The 16,626-nt window shown below is 37.6% G+C and overlaps 1 protein-coding gene across 9 annotated transcripts; it reads left to right on the top strand.

The window, feature by feature from the left end:
- The first annotated feature begins 3,255 nt into the window (after positions 1 to 3,255).
- Positions 3,256 to 16,626, top strand: LOC5501031 (protein quaking). Of its 9 annotated transcripts, none has more exons than XM_032369404.2 (10): positions 3,256 to 3,477; positions 8,428 to 8,582; positions 9,066 to 9,182; positions 9,760 to 9,903; positions 10,373 to 10,469; positions 10,679 to 10,762; positions 11,972 to 12,007; positions 12,906 to 13,028; positions 13,801 to 13,851; positions 14,165 to 16,626. In XM_032369404.2, exons 1-9 carry the CDS (start codon positions 3,369 to 3,371, stop codon positions 13,848 to 13,850), a joined length of 915 nt encoding a protein of 304 aa, XP_032225295.1. In that variant the 5' UTR covers positions 3,256 to 3,368; the 3' UTR covers position 13,851; positions 14,165 to 16,626. The 9 variants fall into 9 exon arrangements, with proteins under 9 accessions (XP_032225295.1, XP_032225294.1, XP_032225293.1 ...); XM_032369403.2 differs by having other exon boundaries at positions 10,664 to 10,762; positions 12,906 to 13,013; positions 14,955 to 16,626; XM_032369402.2 differs by having other exon boundaries at positions 10,664 to 10,762; positions 12,906 to 13,013.

The raw sequence follows: 16,626 nt of genomic DNA, 5'->3' as shown, positions 1-16,626 counted from the left end.
AATATCATTAATTAGCAAGGCCACGCCCCCTCACCTATCAAGCTTGCGCTGCCATAACATCGTATACATTTCCTCTATTTATACAAATCCATTTAGCTTGCGCATAATTTCTTTGTTACCCCTACAAGTATAAATCACTTTACTTATGGCATAATTTCTTAGTTTCCCCTGCTACTTGTACAAATCTTTTTACTTTAGGCATAATTTCTTAGTTTGCCCTACTTGTACAAATCTTTTTACATCAGGCATAATTTCTTAGTTTGCCCTACTAGTACGAATCGTTTTACTTTGGGCATAATTTCTTAGTTTCCCCAACTTGTATAAATCACTTTACTGTGGGCATAATTTCTCTCCCACTCTATTTGAGGCCTAAGTCCTCATAAGTTATCGTTTTCACCGCCAACCGGGTCAGAAGAAAGTGAGAGTCAGCCACATTTTTAGGTCTATACGGACTTATGCCAGACGTTTATGTAAGCTCCCAAGCCACTCCCTACGGAACGTCGTACCCCAACGTACCAAAACACACGAAGAGCTGTCTACTTGAACTGTCCGCCTCTCAACACGTGCCCTCATCGGACGCTACCATGCAAGACCCAACCGTCGAGATGCATGTTACAGTGGTAACACCGGAAGCATACTTGCCCTCGCATGGTGGTCACTTGTAAAGAATATGGCCTCATCGGAACAACGGTAGATTTTTCCCCACTCAACAAGTTCTGCCTACGCGAGACCTTCGCTTCATAGTCTTCCACCTGGCACGACCCAAAGAACACATAGAAGACAGTGTGCCAGACTCGTGGAACGGCGACTATAGTGTGCCCCTGCGTGACTCAGACCGTCACCTGCTCACCTTTATTGTCCCCTATGGCCACTCGCGCTACACGAGGGCTCATCATCCCCGGGGTTCTTCATCTCCGGATACAAGTTTGCTATTCTGTCTGACTTCGAGCGCAAGAAAACGTTGTGGGAGAGACACCTTGCATTACAACAATCTTACTGGTGTAGAACAATTGAACTCTTCGCACAACGTAGACAGGTCTGGCATCGTTCCTCAATACCGAAAAGTTTCAGTTCGCAGAAAGGATTGTAGATATCGCCGCCTTTTGGGTGTCAATCATCGACCATCTGCCGTAATACTTGGACGTCATTCCAAACTTTCCCACACCCAAGTCCACAACAGACATTAGAAGCTGGTTTGGAATCAAGTTAACCTCGTTGAAAATTGCGCGACACAATAGTCCCATTCAAGCCATTTATCAGTTGGCATGGTCTCCAGATCTGGGGGGGGGGGGGGGGAAGCCTTCAAAGTTTCCAAACAAGCGATCGTCCAAGCCATCCGCGTAGGCGCGGAAATCTATGATACGAGAAAGCGCACTTGCCTGCGCCCCGACTGTTCCAGGCGAGGGTAGGCCATTCTCTGCTACGAGCAACATGTCGCTGCTCCTCTGGCGTACTGCTGCCCGGAGGGACGAAGAAACGCCATATCCGGGTCACGGCTCCTCTCCTCGGAACAATCGAAGGGGAAGCACTGGCGCTAACCCAAAGCCTTGGGCAGACGTCACCAAAGGGTGTGATAACCTCGTCATGGTCACCGACCACGAGTCGCTTGTGAAGATATTTGGCGACCGCACACTTGGTGAATTACCAATTCACGCCTGTTAAGGCTGAGGCAGCGCACCATTCCATGGCGAGTTGAGATCGTGCATCTCTCAGGCAAGAGCAATCACGCCCCTGACGCCACGTCAAGACACCCCTCGTCGGCTTTGCCGACCACACCTGACTTTACGAAGACCGCTCACATGACTTCTATCCGCCACGACGCACAGGAGCTTGGAGCCACCTCATGGTCTTTCCTCGCACAAGATATTGCACCTCATGGAACACGAAGTCTGCATTGAAGGTGTATTGTTGTACCACGACCGTGTTAGTGGTCCTCTTGTCCTTCAGTGAAAATATCCTTTAGCACCTCCACGTACCCTGGGTACCAGGGCCTCCAGACTTGTGTCGTCCAGTCTGGAGGGTCTGGTATCCCAGGTTACAACTCATCCACGCCGCCCACCAGGGAACTTCAGCGATGGAGCAACACGCCTGTTCCATAGTGTACTGGTCCGGGATGTCCAAAGATATTCGAGCCATTAGGGACAGATGCGCAAACTGCAACTGCAACGCCCCGCCACATGAAATGATCAAACATGACGTGATTGTTCCCTGTCGCCTAGATCGTTGAGCAATTTTCTCCATGACAATCGAGATCTGGGCGACAGTCCATTAAAACAGGAACCATTTTCTTGATTTGATGACAAGTCATGGGAGCAAATTCTGAGTTATCGGGATTGAATAAGGCCAAGGAAAATGAAAAACAGACGACGTTAGCGGAAAATTCGAGTAGCCGAGTTTGAGTATTTCTGTTGGTAATGTAACTTTTACCACCAAAGGAAAAAGGAGAGAAAATTGTGTGAGTGTGTGTTCGGGGAGTGTGTTCGGGGGTTGGGAAAGGTAAATCGTTGTAAGCATTTTTTTCTGTCTTGTTTGGGCTGAATGTATTTTATTTTATTTATTTTTATCGTTTATTGTCGTGATTTTTTAGTCCCCCCCCCCTCTCTCTCCTTTCACTTTTCCGGTCCGTCCTTTAAGCCATAAAAATACAGTCGTTTGACAAAAGTATTTCGTGAACCGGCTTCGCGACTACGCGACAAGCCTGCATGTAAGCATGGGTAAAAACCACTAAAATGCCTAGCTGCATATATTAGCCACTTCATAAACTTAACGCGGTAGGTAGCGGCGGCTAATATATGCAGCCAGTCGCTTCAGTGGTTTTTACCCATGCTTACATGCGGGCTTCTCGCGTAGTCGCAAAGCCGGTTCACGACAACGTTTTGTCAAACGACAACCTTTTGTCAAACGACTGTATTTCGTTTCTGGTCGCGAGCATGCGTGTCGGCGGTTTTTATTTTTATTGCATTATTATTTTCTTTTTATTTTACTATCTTAGAATCAGGTTTAGAAGCTATATCATAAAAACACAAAACGAGCTTATTATACTTGTCAAAAGGTTCAAAAAATTTTTGTTGTCTTCACGGCTTTAAACAAAGATCGATCTGCGCTCAACCTCCCCCCCCCCCTCTATTTTCTGGAACTCCTCGATCAAGAAAAAAAAAAAAAAAACTCGATTCTTTCATTCTTTCCACTCCACCCAACTCCACTCTTTCCCCAGCCCCTTTGCAACTCATGCAAATGATAGTCCCAGTCCCTCTCCTCTATGCACATGTCTCGTTCTCAGGTCGGTGTGTGTTGTTCACTGTTCACTCGACTGCGTTCGGGGTTGCGGGTTTGAATGTGCTTTCTTTTTTACTAACCCTAACCTCATCATGAGTATTCCTAGTACTTCTGAATACCTTAACGAACTATTGAATGACAAAACAACCGTCTCGAAAATGCCCAAGATTTTTCTTCACGCAGAACGGCTACTCGATCAAGGTAAAGTCAGAAGTAACTTATTCACACGATGCGACTATAATGTTGTAATAATAATAGCAGTTTATGATAAATAATCGCCAATTCAACATAAATAATACGCAGCATTGCTGAAGTAACGATTCAAGGTAATTTCTAATGCATCTTTGGGCTGGGTTTTCGTTGTAAAATCTTGCGAAAGGCAAGTTGAAATTTGAGTGCCGTCTTCTTCAAGTGGCCTGTCCCGTCTTCAAACCTTCGTGGAGCCAGTTGTTTTGCAATGCTCCTGTATGAACAAGTTTAGTTTAACTTCTGAACGACCACTGAAGTCCAGAGGGAAGCTTTGAGAAGCAGGTTGGTTTTTAATAACTTTACGATTCTATGATTTGTAAATAGAAACCAAGTTCAGTAGTAACTTAAATTCTTGAACGTTTAATCCTTGAGGGTCAGATTACGTTCTCTCGTCCATTCGCCTTACTGTTTGGGTCAGATTTTTAGCATGATACTCGTTTATTTTGATAAAAAAAAGACTCCCTATGTATTTGTAACCTCAGAATACAAGATCGTAAAATTCTTATTTACGTTTCGTATGATTAAACTGGTATTCTTCTGAAAGCGTGCTTGATTCTACTCTCTCTGCGGGAACCATGAATATTTCATCCTTTGTCAACCAACCATGTCTAAAGCGCGTTTAGTAGAAAGCTAACAGCCCATATCCAACCGCTGAGACTTTCAACTTCAAGAGATCTTAAGATGCTTTTAAGTCTGCGAGCATTTCAAGCCGAGGTTTCGCTGGTTTTCTCTGGTTTCGAGCAGCAAAACTTGCGGCTTTTATTCTTGCATAATTACATTTTCTCGCGTTGAAAAGCTATTCTTCGTGAGTCTATTTTGCTTGCTTGTCTGTCCTTGTGCAAATAAACGCAATTTGATGGCTATTGTTCGCTTTAGCAAACCGATTCGTCGCGTTCAATCGAACAGTTTCTCTGGCGTGGAGATCGACACGCGTCCGTTCCTTTCACCGGAGCGAGAAATCAACAGGAACACGTCTTGTCAAATTTTATGTGGGCAATTTTCACAAATTGTAGCTCGCTTTGCGGTTTCTTGACCGTATTTACGGCAAATTATTTATCCTAAGGACAGCCTTATTCATTTGGCCAAGTGTTGAAAACCTATCTCGTATTCTTAAAAGGTGTATAATGTTGGAATTTACAATACAAGGATTTTATAGAATTTAATTGAATATTTCAGTCACTCGATATCTCGACGTGTCCAATTTCTTTTGAGAATTTTGCAAGACCCGTGGAATATTATGATCGCGATTTCTTGGCGATTTATTTTTCCGGATCTCGCCTAGAACAAGACTTTGATATTGAGGGTTTGACCTAGAGTGTAGTCAGCATGTTTATTATTGTGAAAGTCATTTTATAAACCCCAGGTTGTAGGCTGGGTTGAAAAACAAGGTTTATGTAACACGAACCGGGTATTTTGCTAGCCTCGGCAGGTAGCCTGTCACCGATATACCCCAGAGTTATTCAAAGAATGACCAAAGGGAACTTGGAACAAATCCTTATCCTCAATTGGACACCAAAAAACAACACTGCCTCGTCTGGTAGAATGTAGTTTTGCCTATTATTATGGTTTCGAAGTGTATTTTTTGTTAAAACAAACTTTGCATTGGTCACCCGCGCTATCACATCTCCCCCTTCGCTAAAACTAAAAGTCAGTTTTAATTCGTACCAGTGGTCGATCAGATGTTTTATCTATTGATGCTTGTGGTGTTATGAAAGTTTAATAGTTCTCGTATTTTAGGTGAAACAATGGATTTTTGAAACACCTTGGACCGCTCGGAATTCTAAATGCCTCATTTTTCATTATCGTTTTTGCCACGATAGTAAGTTCAGTTTTCTGAATTTTATCTTGGAGAGAACGAAAATAAATTAATATTCCATGTGTGAATATTTGATTGTCACCAGTCATAATAGCAATAATTAAATTGTCGTGGAAGTATTTTTGCTTTAGGGATTGAAAAGAAATTCACAGATTTAGAACCGAATACACATGATTGCATCTGTTCCAAAAGGTTCATGACAATCCCACATCAACCATCGTCAGCACTACAACAGGATAAATATTTTATTAAATGTCCCATACTTACACTTACCTGTTACTTGTAACACCAAAAACAACTGAACTATGTTGGTTGTGGTGGATAAAATTACTACAAAATAGATGATATTGTTTAGTCTTGTGTAAAAGATTGAATTCCAAAAACTTACCGTTTTTCCTATGTTATTTGTATACAATTATTTTTTTATTGAATATGTCATGTTTGCTTAGACTATGCGAATAGAAAAGTTCTTATACTGATTAAACATGTGTTTATTATTTTTTTTAGAAACATATCATTTATCAGAATTCCTTTCCGATATTTTCTTTTTTATTAGTATGTTTTAAATAATTAGACACTATATTAACCAGTATTGCTTTGTAAGTCTTGACTTTCTTATATTGATAATTCTCCTCACCCAAGATCAAATTTGTCAATGATTTGAATTTTTTAAAAAGATAACTCAAGTATTCAACAAATCCCCTTTTCCAAAAAATAAATTCTTAATGTGTTTATAAAACTTGTCTTCCTTAAAATCATATTTTTAGGGTTTGTAATTGAATTCTAATAATTCAGAAAAGTAAATTTTATTTGCCTCTTATATATTTTGCAAGACATTGTTATGTAGTTTCATGTTGCATTTTAGTGGTGATCATTCTACAGACTGAGACCTAGTTAACCCCATAACAAGATTAAATATTCAATACCAAAAATAGCACAAGAGATTGTTCTAAAATTGAATCCTGCTTTCGGGTAAATCCTTGTATTGCTTGTTTCCATTTTGCTTATATAGAATCTCTTAGTCATTTTGTTGGCAAGCTTTTCAAGATAGTTATATCTAGGAAATTAGCCCTTGAATTTGGATGGGTCATTCTTTCTGAAAAAATAAAGCATTTTCTCAAATAGAATAATATGGGGATATCTCAGAAATCCAATGAGGCATTGTTTGAGACATTGATCAGAGTTTAGCATAATCATGTCAAAATCAAACAACTTGTATTGGTTGTACACTTATCTCTTATTGAACCTGAAATAAATAAGGGAAATTCAAATTCTGCTTATCTTAGGTGATTGTATCAGCAATAGTTTTACATGTGTTTGACAACCACAGAAATGGAACTAGGGGTTAGATTGCATTCAGTGTTCAGAATGTAATGGGAAAAGTTAAATAGAAAATTTCCAATACAACTACTTATAGAATTGTAGTCATGTTGCTGGTTTATCAAGGCCTACTGTAGCAAAATCTGGAGCAGACTTTCTGTAATACCCTCTGGCACAAACTTATCCAAAATGATATCACTAAATTATGTAAAACTTCTAGTCATAGAATGAAAACTTTAAGTGAATTCAAACAGTATAGTCACTGTTGTCATTTCTTGTTTTTATGACTTACATATTTGGTTTTGAATTAAAGAGTGAACTAAAAGTTTTGCTTATTTCCACTTTTATTTCCTAGTCTATGTGCTCTTTCTTGTTAGGTGGATAAATCGTGAAGTCCCTCTTTAATATGCATCCAGGTTCTTCCCTAGATAATGCCATTTTAACAGAATGGGATTGTTTCCTTTACAAATAACTTAAAATCCACAGTCCCCTATAGTGTCATCTAACAAAAAAAATATAATAGTCACTGAAGTTATTCATTTAAAAAAGTGCCTTTGTATTATTCAACCACTCATGGTCCTGGAAAAAAAGCAGTTTGAAGGAAGCTCCTTTTTTGGAACCACCATCTGGTGGGGTTTCAGGTTATTTTGGATGAAAAAAGAACAAATGAATTTCCAAAGATGTTTTTTCTATTCTCCAAATTTGAAGGTCATTTTTTATTGAACAACTACATAAATGAAAAAAAGGGAACTCTTCTACCTGTTATTTCCTCTGAAACACAAGAAGATTTATTGAGTGTTTTGCTTCCAGAAACCATATTTAAAGGTTATACCTTCCCCACTATGGATATTCAGGTTAAATACTAGTGGTGCCAGTTTTCTCCTTATATTAGAGCTCTTTAGATGTGAGCTTTTCTTAGAGTTTATTAGACCTCATTACAGCGTATTTCTTCAAACTTGAATTGGTATGGAAATTATTGTAAAATGTGAGATAAAAAACTCTCATTACCTGTTTACATTGATTGTTTTTTGTTAGATACTGTATTACTTCCCTGCAATTGTTTAGACAGTTTTTTCCATAAAAATGGTTAGATATAACTCTTCAGGGTGGTTGTTTTTTTGCTGGATATTTACAATTTTGATTTTCATTTTTTTTTTCAATTTCTACTTATTGTAAGGAGCAGTATTTGCTGCATCACAGGAAAAAGTCCCTGGAAGACCAAATGATGTAGTCCTTATGCTGTATTGAGTCAGTAATGTTCAAGCACTTCCTCTGTGATTTCAATTAAGTTCATGTCAAGTCACCTTTGCAAGATTATATTGAAATGCCTGAAGATTTTGAAGGGAATAACTCACTCTCACATTCTAATATGAGGAAAATATGGTAAAATTGGTGAAATTCACAGTCAAATATGAACTACTGTAAGGAAAATATAGTGTGCCAAGTAGCAAATTCATAGAGGTTTAGGGGGCTCCCACTTGGGCACATGAAAATGTATTTATTTACCTTCCATGTGTTTTATACATGTAATGTCTATAATTACTATCAAATATGGGCAAAATAATGACAGGAAAGATACGTCACAAGATAAGTTTCAAAATTGAAGTGTCTGATAAAGTACTAGTGTGGGATCTCTTTCCTTTTGACACAATTTGCTTTTTAGGACTTCCATAGAATAAAAATGTTTCACTTCTTTTATCCAATTTGCTTTTCAGGTCACTCGTGGGATAAGGATGTATTTCTTAGAATTAATTTTCCATTCACAGAAATCAACAAAGTAAGAAATGAACTATTCCATGGTGCGACAAACGGTGTGGATAACGGGACAACATCAATTGCTGATCTATCACTGCCTGCTCCGTCTGGACCCAGGGTGAAGTTAGTGGAGAAAGTTTATGCACCAGTGAAGGAGTTCCCCAAGGTAATCCTCTGGTTCCCCCTGGCTTCACAGATGGCCCTGGGGGCTAGCTCTTCAAAGTCTATAGGGCCTTTCACCTCCTGGTTGAGACATGGGGAGAATCTTTCTGTTTCTCTGCCCTGAATTTGACTTGCCAAACATTTGAGCCTTCTAGAAGCCTTTTTTATTAAGAAGGGTGGCTGGACATACTGTAGCACTATATAAATGCATAGCACTATTTAAATACTATTTATTTTTTTATCTGTGTTTACCCTGAAAAATAAATACAGTAAGAATAAAAGTATTTCATTGAACAGTCTTTTGAGATACAGCTCTCAATAAAAGAACAGTCAAATCTTTGAAAGAAGATAGAAAATGTTATTTTACCCCTGCATCCAGACTCATTTGTATTTTTACCATGATAATGTATTTTTATCATGGCTTATTATGTAAAAAAGGAATGAGTGAATATAGTAATTGATTGCTCATTTTTTATTTATTTTGCAGTTCAACTTTGTAGGCAGAGTAATTGGTCCAAGGGGAATGACGCTAAGAGAAATTGAAAGTACAACAGGGTGTAAGCTGCTTGTAAGAGGAAAGGGCTCGATGAAAGACAAAAAACTCGTAAGTTCCTAAAAAAGAAAACTCACCCTTTGCATCCAATTGCCATTTTTATGCAACTGACATGAGAAATATTTGTTAAATTATTAAGCTGCTGTGTTTGTTTTCAACTCAATGCACTGCAAGACAGGTGTTTTCTTTTGTTGTTTTTTACACAAAACAATGCTCAAGTATTTTCTGCTACACCCGTCATATCAAGAGTATCAGCCTCCTCATCTGTTACTTGTAACATATCTTCTTTATGCCACATAAGGGCTCCACAGAATGCTTCCAGTCTGTTCTGGTGGCAGCAGCAGCCTTTGCCTTATCCCGTCTTCCATCCGGCACTGTTCCTTTCTCCCTCTACCGTTTTTCACCAGGTGGTCAAAGGCCTTCCTCTCCTTTTTTAGTCCCTCCAGGTGTCCCCGAGAGGGCTACCTTGGTGACTTTTTTTTTGTCTAAAATGCCCTATCATCCTCCATCTTCTCCTCTGAATAACTGAGAAGTTTAATTTCTGCTCTCGAGTACATCATCACAGAGAAAAAAACGTTTCATCTGTGATACATATTTCTCTGTATGTAGCGTAATGTTTGTTTTCTAGGAAGAGGAAAAACGTGGCCAACCTAACTACGAACATCTGGATGAAGACCTGCATGTGTTAATATCATGCGAGGATACAGAGGAGCGCTGCCACACCCGCCTAGAGAAGGCTGTTGAAAGGGTACAGTCACTCCTTAGGCCCGTGGTAAGTATCTATGTTCTTCCTGTAGCACAGCTGTTTGTTTCTTGGATTATATAGATCATTTTCAAATAACATTAAAAACTGTCACTCGACTTTGCCAAGGTTTTGCTTTAATAAGACTTTGTCAGTCTGCCCCGAAGAAGTTGTATTTAACACAAAAAGTCGAATGCCTGTTTTCGCTGTTTTGTATTTATTCTTTTGGTTTACAAACACGACTATTTGGGCCTTTTGTATTGATCATTTTGGGCCAAGGAATCAAACAAGTCATTGCCAGTAAATGCATTGAGGGGAGGGGAGGGGAGGGGAGGGGAGGGGAGGAAAAGAATGCTTATGTTATTTAAGTAACATGATCTGTAGTGCATAATTCAAAGGATCACTTTATCAGGGACCTTGGATATGCATTTTAATTGTTAGGTAATGTGTAGGCATTATATATACAGTATATAATTACTGATTTGTTTGGGTGCAATAGGAGGAAGGAGAGGATGAGATAAAAAAGAAGCAACTCAAGGACTTAGCTCTTCTTAATGGAACGCTGCGCGAATCAGGTGTCCCGGGTGTGACAGCAGGTGAGCTATTGTGATTGCCAATTCTAATTGTGATTGCAAGGATATGTAGTTGAATTAGGAACGAACCAGTAGAAAAGAAATGCAGGGAAGTGAGAATAGCAAAAAAAGTGAAAAAACATGCAGGTTGATAATACTCCTGCAAAGCTTTATGCAGTAATTTTGGTTGTTCTAAGCATCTTTGAATACAATTCCAGTTTCTTCACTGCCAGGATCACCAATCCTACCTGGTGGGCTGCTCGGCATGCCAATACATCCAGGCCTAGCAGGGTACCAGCTTGCGGCAAGACCTCCAGGTGTGTTAAGAGTGCCTTAGATTTATGTTGTAGAACGTAGAACCACAACACAATGTATACAAATCGGATGTACAATTTAGTTTTGTAAGGAGATGAATCTCATTAACTAGGTAACTTGACTTTTTGAATGGTAAACTCACACCAAAGTAACGCAGAAGCGAGCGCCTCCAGTTATCACGCCACAAAGCGACAACAAATATTAACCCCTTTCCTTGCATTAATTATGCAAGGTTGCTTTTTGCTGTTATTTTGCTGCCAAAAGTGCGAGTTTGCCCCCGTAAAAGTTATGTGATTTCTTAGTGCATGTTGCCTATTGCCCTGAAATTTAATCTACTGTATCCTACAAAACTTCACCATTTTTTATTAATTTACAACTTATGTAATGAAGAAAAGCTTGTAAAATTGGTAAATTTGGAAAGTTAAGGTGTACAAAAAGTGCTTAGATGATCATGCATAAAGTATAGATTATAAAAAAGGCAGCCATATAATTTCAATGAGACTGCTGTGTAGAAGAATAATAATTCTTGTTTTTTTTTCACACTCAAACAGCCCTGTTCAGCCACACCTTTGTTATTGTTTTCAACCCGTATTGGAAGACAAATTATGAGAAAAAAATCTCAAAATAACGCGAAAATAAAAACTCATGCTTTATTTACCAAATTAAATTGGTAATATCTAAAAGCTTCCCCAAATAAACAGATGGGAATGTGCCTTCTTACACTTGGTAGTACTTTGCTAGGATGACCAAGTGTCAGCTGAAAGAGGCTTTCTGATGTAGCATGACACATGGCCTGGTTATTTAATTTAATGGAACTTTGAGCAGTCCAAAAATTGTGTAACAGGACATTTTAAGGGTTGAACCTTAAATATACAGTTTTTTTTTAAATCAAATCGATACATTTGTACCACGGTAAAAACTTACAATTTTTAAGTTGTTGAGAACTGTACAGGGATGCCTATGGAGTTTAATTTGACTTGTATTTCTCGAAGTTCACAAATTTATTTTAACAGCTTACAACATGCATGACTACTTACATATCTTTTTAAAGACACCAAGTCTTTTGTTTACAATACAGAGAAAATTGTCTTATTTGTTTACACACATGTCAGTGTTTCAATGTCCTGCTATATTTGCGTATGTAAATAATGGAGTTAGTACTTGAACAAGATCCCATTGTAGTAATAGTGCCTTTGGTGTTTTTCCCATAGGCCTTCATGTGCCTTCTCGTATATGGGGAGCCGCATGTGAGTGAGCTTCACAGAGTTGATATACAACAACCTTAACCAAAAACTTTTAACTTTCTACCTGTATATGTTGATATACAATAACTTTAACCAAAAACTCTAACTTTACATTTTACCTGAATATGTTGATTTACGAAAACCTTAACCAAAAACTCTTACTTTACGTAATATCTGAATATGGTGAAATGCAGTACAATAACTTTAACCAAAAACTCTTACTGTACTTTCTGCCTGAATATGGTGATAAACAATAACTAATTCTGACTTTGTACCTGAATATGTTGATATATCAAAAACCTCCCAAAACTCTAAATTTCTGTCTAAATATCTGGATATACAAACAACAAATTTTCCTTAAAACTCTAACTTCGTTATCTGATGTGTAAGCTATTACACTGAAAACTGTACTTAACAGCCTCAACTTTTCATTTGTGTAATTTATAGTAGGGACTTGAATCTAATATATATATGCTGTCTGCTTGAGGCCTTTTTTACACAACTCTGCCTGTTTTGTGTCTGCATTGGAATTCAAAAGATCAAACTTGAAAATGTAAACTCTAATGCTCACAATTTTTCTATAGGCACTTGTATATTGTTATTTGTATTGTCATAACTTAATTTTCTTTTTTCTTTCACATGCAAGTTTTTTCCTTAAAGACATACTTGTAGCTTATATATATCCATAGTATGTAATGTAGAATACATACATAGCCCTTCTGCTAAGAAATAACTTGTAACAAGTGTTGATATTTAATTACATTTTTTTAATTGAGAACTTTTAGATTACTTTATAATAACTAGAAATTATCAAGTTAATTATTACCCCATTTATTGTAATTCTAATATGGCCTTATCTCCTCTCTTATGGCTGACTTGTTTTCTTTATTTATGGTTTCAGTTCCTGGAGCATACCCTTCACCCCTCACAGGTCTTGAGTTCCCCTATGCTGCGACACGCCCAGGCACATTGTTAGATTATCATGCAGCATTAGAGCCATCAATACTTGGTATGTATTGCTCAGGTAAATATGACACTGGTATGCTTGATACTTACTTGTGCTGGTTCGTATAGCATTTAGGTGATGTGGTATCGTATGGTAAGGTGTTGCTGTGACAAAGTAAATAAAAAACTAACCCAAACTAAATTGGGACACCTTTTGTGCAGTAGTACTTATTTAGTACTTAGTAGTACTTTTAGTCTTTGGAGAATGAGACATCTAAACCCTAGACAGACCCTAGTAGATTAGACCATTTATGATTTGATTCAAGAAAGAAATCCAAAAAAGTTCTCCTGTGTTCAGTTGTCAACTAACATGCCACACAGAAAAATGGTCAGTATTATCTATATAACTACTTGAGCTTTGTTTAAAAGAAATTGAAATCACGGTTACCATCCTCCAACTTGAGTTGTATAGTGTAAATCAGCCACAACTCTGTTGTGTGTAATTCTGGGCTAATGTTGTAGGCAGTTCGCATACAACTAAATCATGCTTTCTAAATGGGTCAGTATGCAGCTCTTACAAGCTGCAATTTGATTGGGCAAATGAACAATATCCGCACCTCGACACAAAGAACGAGAAGAATAGAGACAAAAGAACTCCTTTGTAGAGCAAAGATAATAGGAGACAAAGCAGCTGTGTACTTACTCTTCTAAATCAGCATTTCCAATGTTTTCTTTAAAAGGGAGATCTGGGGGTAACATGAAGTCACCTTGTGCTCGTAGTACTGCAGTCACTGTTGTTGTATTCATATCTTAGTAATCCCCTGGTAACTAACCATTGACTTTGACCTCAGGTGCTGTCAAGCCACGTCGACCAATCAGAGAGCATCCCTATCAGAGATAAGGTATAAACAGCTTTATAACAAGAGTGACAAATAGAAAGGGTGCCTCCTAGGTATGCTATATATGGCCCTAACCATAATGCATTGCACTGGTGGACATATTTCTTGAAAAAGAAATCTATTTATGCATCATTGGTGTTTGTGCCATTTGTTTATTCAGTTTTTCCTGCCTAAGCCATTGTGAAAATATAAATGAAATTTTGCGTTTTTTCTAAATATGGTAAGTTCATAGGATTTGAAGATTGGAAACATTGAACATGGTGTATGTACAATCGGGAATTGTGTATTCTAAAATGGTTCTCCTATTTTTTCTTAGAATTTCCAGCAATGGCTAGCTGGCTTGCAGTAGTTCTATTCCTTACTCCAGAAAGATTTTATATACAAAATATACATTTTTACATTTTATATAAAAAAATCTCAAATTATATAATATATGATATATACAATATTTTAAAAGATAGACACAAACTCACTAAAATGAAATTCTTGTGTAAATTCTATTGTACTAAATGTTCTATTTTGTAAGCATATCCTTTTTTTTATTTTTGACATATATTTTTTATACCTGCACTCTTAGTGAGAATTGGTTTTAAAAAAGTGTTGTGTGAAACACAATCTTAGTGCAATTTAGACGTTATTATACATTGATTTGTTTTCCATATAATTTAATTAAAATGTCAATCACGTGACTTGAGGTATATATATCATCCTCTTCTTGCAAGCAATGTCAGTGAACTTTTGCTTTTCTAAAGACCGTCTAAGCTAACCCGTGCTAAGAAAGTTAACGCATGTTTTTACGTTTCATCTTTTTTGTCATTATACTCAGCACTTTACACCCTTTTGCTTCTCCTCTGTTTTTTAAATTTAAATTAAACTTCTATTTTCCTGAATTATTTGTCGCCTTGACAGGCAACACGGCTTTTTTATGTACAGTATTGTCATTTGAGAACTTGACTTTTCCTGTTGTTTACTCAAAATGTCTTTCGTAATTGCACTGCTTTTTCTCATCTAATTAGTTCAAAATAACACACTATAATACCAACTTTAATTGAACACCGGTAAGCATAGAGTAATTTCTAATTCATGTAATGTGTTCCTCCATCCAGCATAAAATGGCTAACAACAGGAGCTTAACCCAAGCGTTGCCGTGACAGAGTCTGACTTAGCTCTACACAAACTAATCCTGCTATGTGACCATCATAACTAGACTAGAAACGGCATTTAGGCTACATCAGTAACAATGACTTCATAACTACACTTCGATCTAGACCATGTATGATTACTTTCACCCAGGGGACTGGGAATTAGCACTAGAACAAGGTTGTGAAATGGCGGGAGATGGCGCATGGGTGTTAGATGTGTTGATGCTTGTTTTCCCGCCAAAATCCACTAAGTGTATGGTGCGAAATTTGGTCAGTCCCTCGCGATGGAATAATTTATAATTATTTTTGTTGTAACTTCAGGACTGGAAATATATTGCTAGATGCCTATAAAACCATTATTGGGGTTTTCTCCTGTTTTTGCATAGAATTGGTATTGGCTTCTATGTTTTTACTCGCATAGATGAATTATTTTAGTTGTTATATATTTGCTGACTACTTTTCACGTCTTTATTGCTTGTAACTCTCATTAAACTAAGAAATCTAACGGCACATCTAACCGTAAATACCCTTATTCCCTTATAAGGTCTTCATAAGTACCTATGCCTTGTATGGTCTGATTGACAACTGATTCGCTTACTGTATAAAAAAAAAAGTTTAAGGACGCGTGTTAAGATTACGTTTTGTATCCAATTGCCAGGAATATATTTCTTTATTATGAAAAAAGATGATTGTCTATAGCTATGAAATGTAATATATTATTTGATGGATTTAATACTCGGTGCTTTATCTACAAACGGCTGTTAGTAGAGTGGATATGATTGCACCTGTTTGATTTTTTAGGTTTTGAAAGTGATTTTTGTCAAGTTATATAGTTCCTAACCCATAACGCAATGCAGGCTTAGTGATTGCTTGTTCGATGATTTTTACATTGGTGTTACGATTACTGCAGAAGTGATTAAAGCCGCATTGTCACCAGTTTACTTCCGGTGGATTACCTAACAATATCCGATGATTTTTAAACGGAAAACGCGAAAAATATTTCAAAATATTGGAAGAAGTGTGTCTATTGGAAGTTTCTTTGAGGATATGATTGATAATTTAGAGCGGATGGCCTGTTAAATATCTCGGATTTTAATAGATTCTTTTGTCTTTTAACGGTTAAGGTTTCCGTCGGACCTCCGGAAGTAAACTGGTGACAATGCGGCTTTAACTTTGCTATCAATCTAATTGTGCTCTCTAAGCCTGCAAAGCATGGTGGGTTATAGTTTCAGATGGACATTTCAACAGCGTGTGACGTAAACAGCGCCAGTGTTGTTGTGTGCTGGCGACGCGTTCAAAATCCCACTTGTCTCGTCCCCGTTTTACTACTTTCTCGGTCTCTCGATATTAGGCAATGCTGGCGTTGTTTACTTTCGCTTAAAGAAAATCTTAATAATTCAATCATCCCCCCCCCCTGAGTCTATCAGAATGTACTTTTTTTTGTCTCTGGAATGATTTAATTCATTATGACTTTTAAAGTATTAGAGGCATTATTTTAGTTGTATGTAATTATATTGCCAGGACTCGGTTTTTAGACCTCGCACAGTCAAAAGCTAGGAACCCGAGCCTTGTGCTGGTCTACTTTGTCGTGATCGAAAATGATTGATGTGAAAAAAATAAAGAACCTAAATTTGTA

Source organism: Nematostella vectensis, chromosome 14 (genome assembly GCF_932526225.1).
Source record: "Nematostella vectensis chromosome 14, jaNemVect1.1, whole genome shotgun sequence".
NCBI lineage: Eukaryota > Metazoa > Cnidaria > Anthozoa > Actiniaria > Edwardsiidae > Nematostella > Nematostella vectensis.
Note: the sequence above shows the minus strand (reverse complement) of the source record. Positions and strands in the feature narration are given on the sequence as shown.

Excerpts from the sequence above, each read along its gene's own strand:
- LOC5501031 (XM_032369401.2), top strand. The coding sequence starts at position 3,369 with ATGAGTATTCCTAGTACTTCTGAATACCTTAACGAACTATTGAATGAC. Across the intron at positions 10,470-10,663 it reads TGTCCCGGGTGTGACAGCAG|TTTCTTCACTGCCAGGATCA; the intron begins GTGAGCTATTGT and ends ATACAATTCCAG. Across the intron at positions 13,029-13,800 it reads ACTTGGTATGTATTGCTCAG|GTGCTGTCAAGCCACGTCGA; the intron begins GTAAATATGACA and ends CTTTGACCTCAG.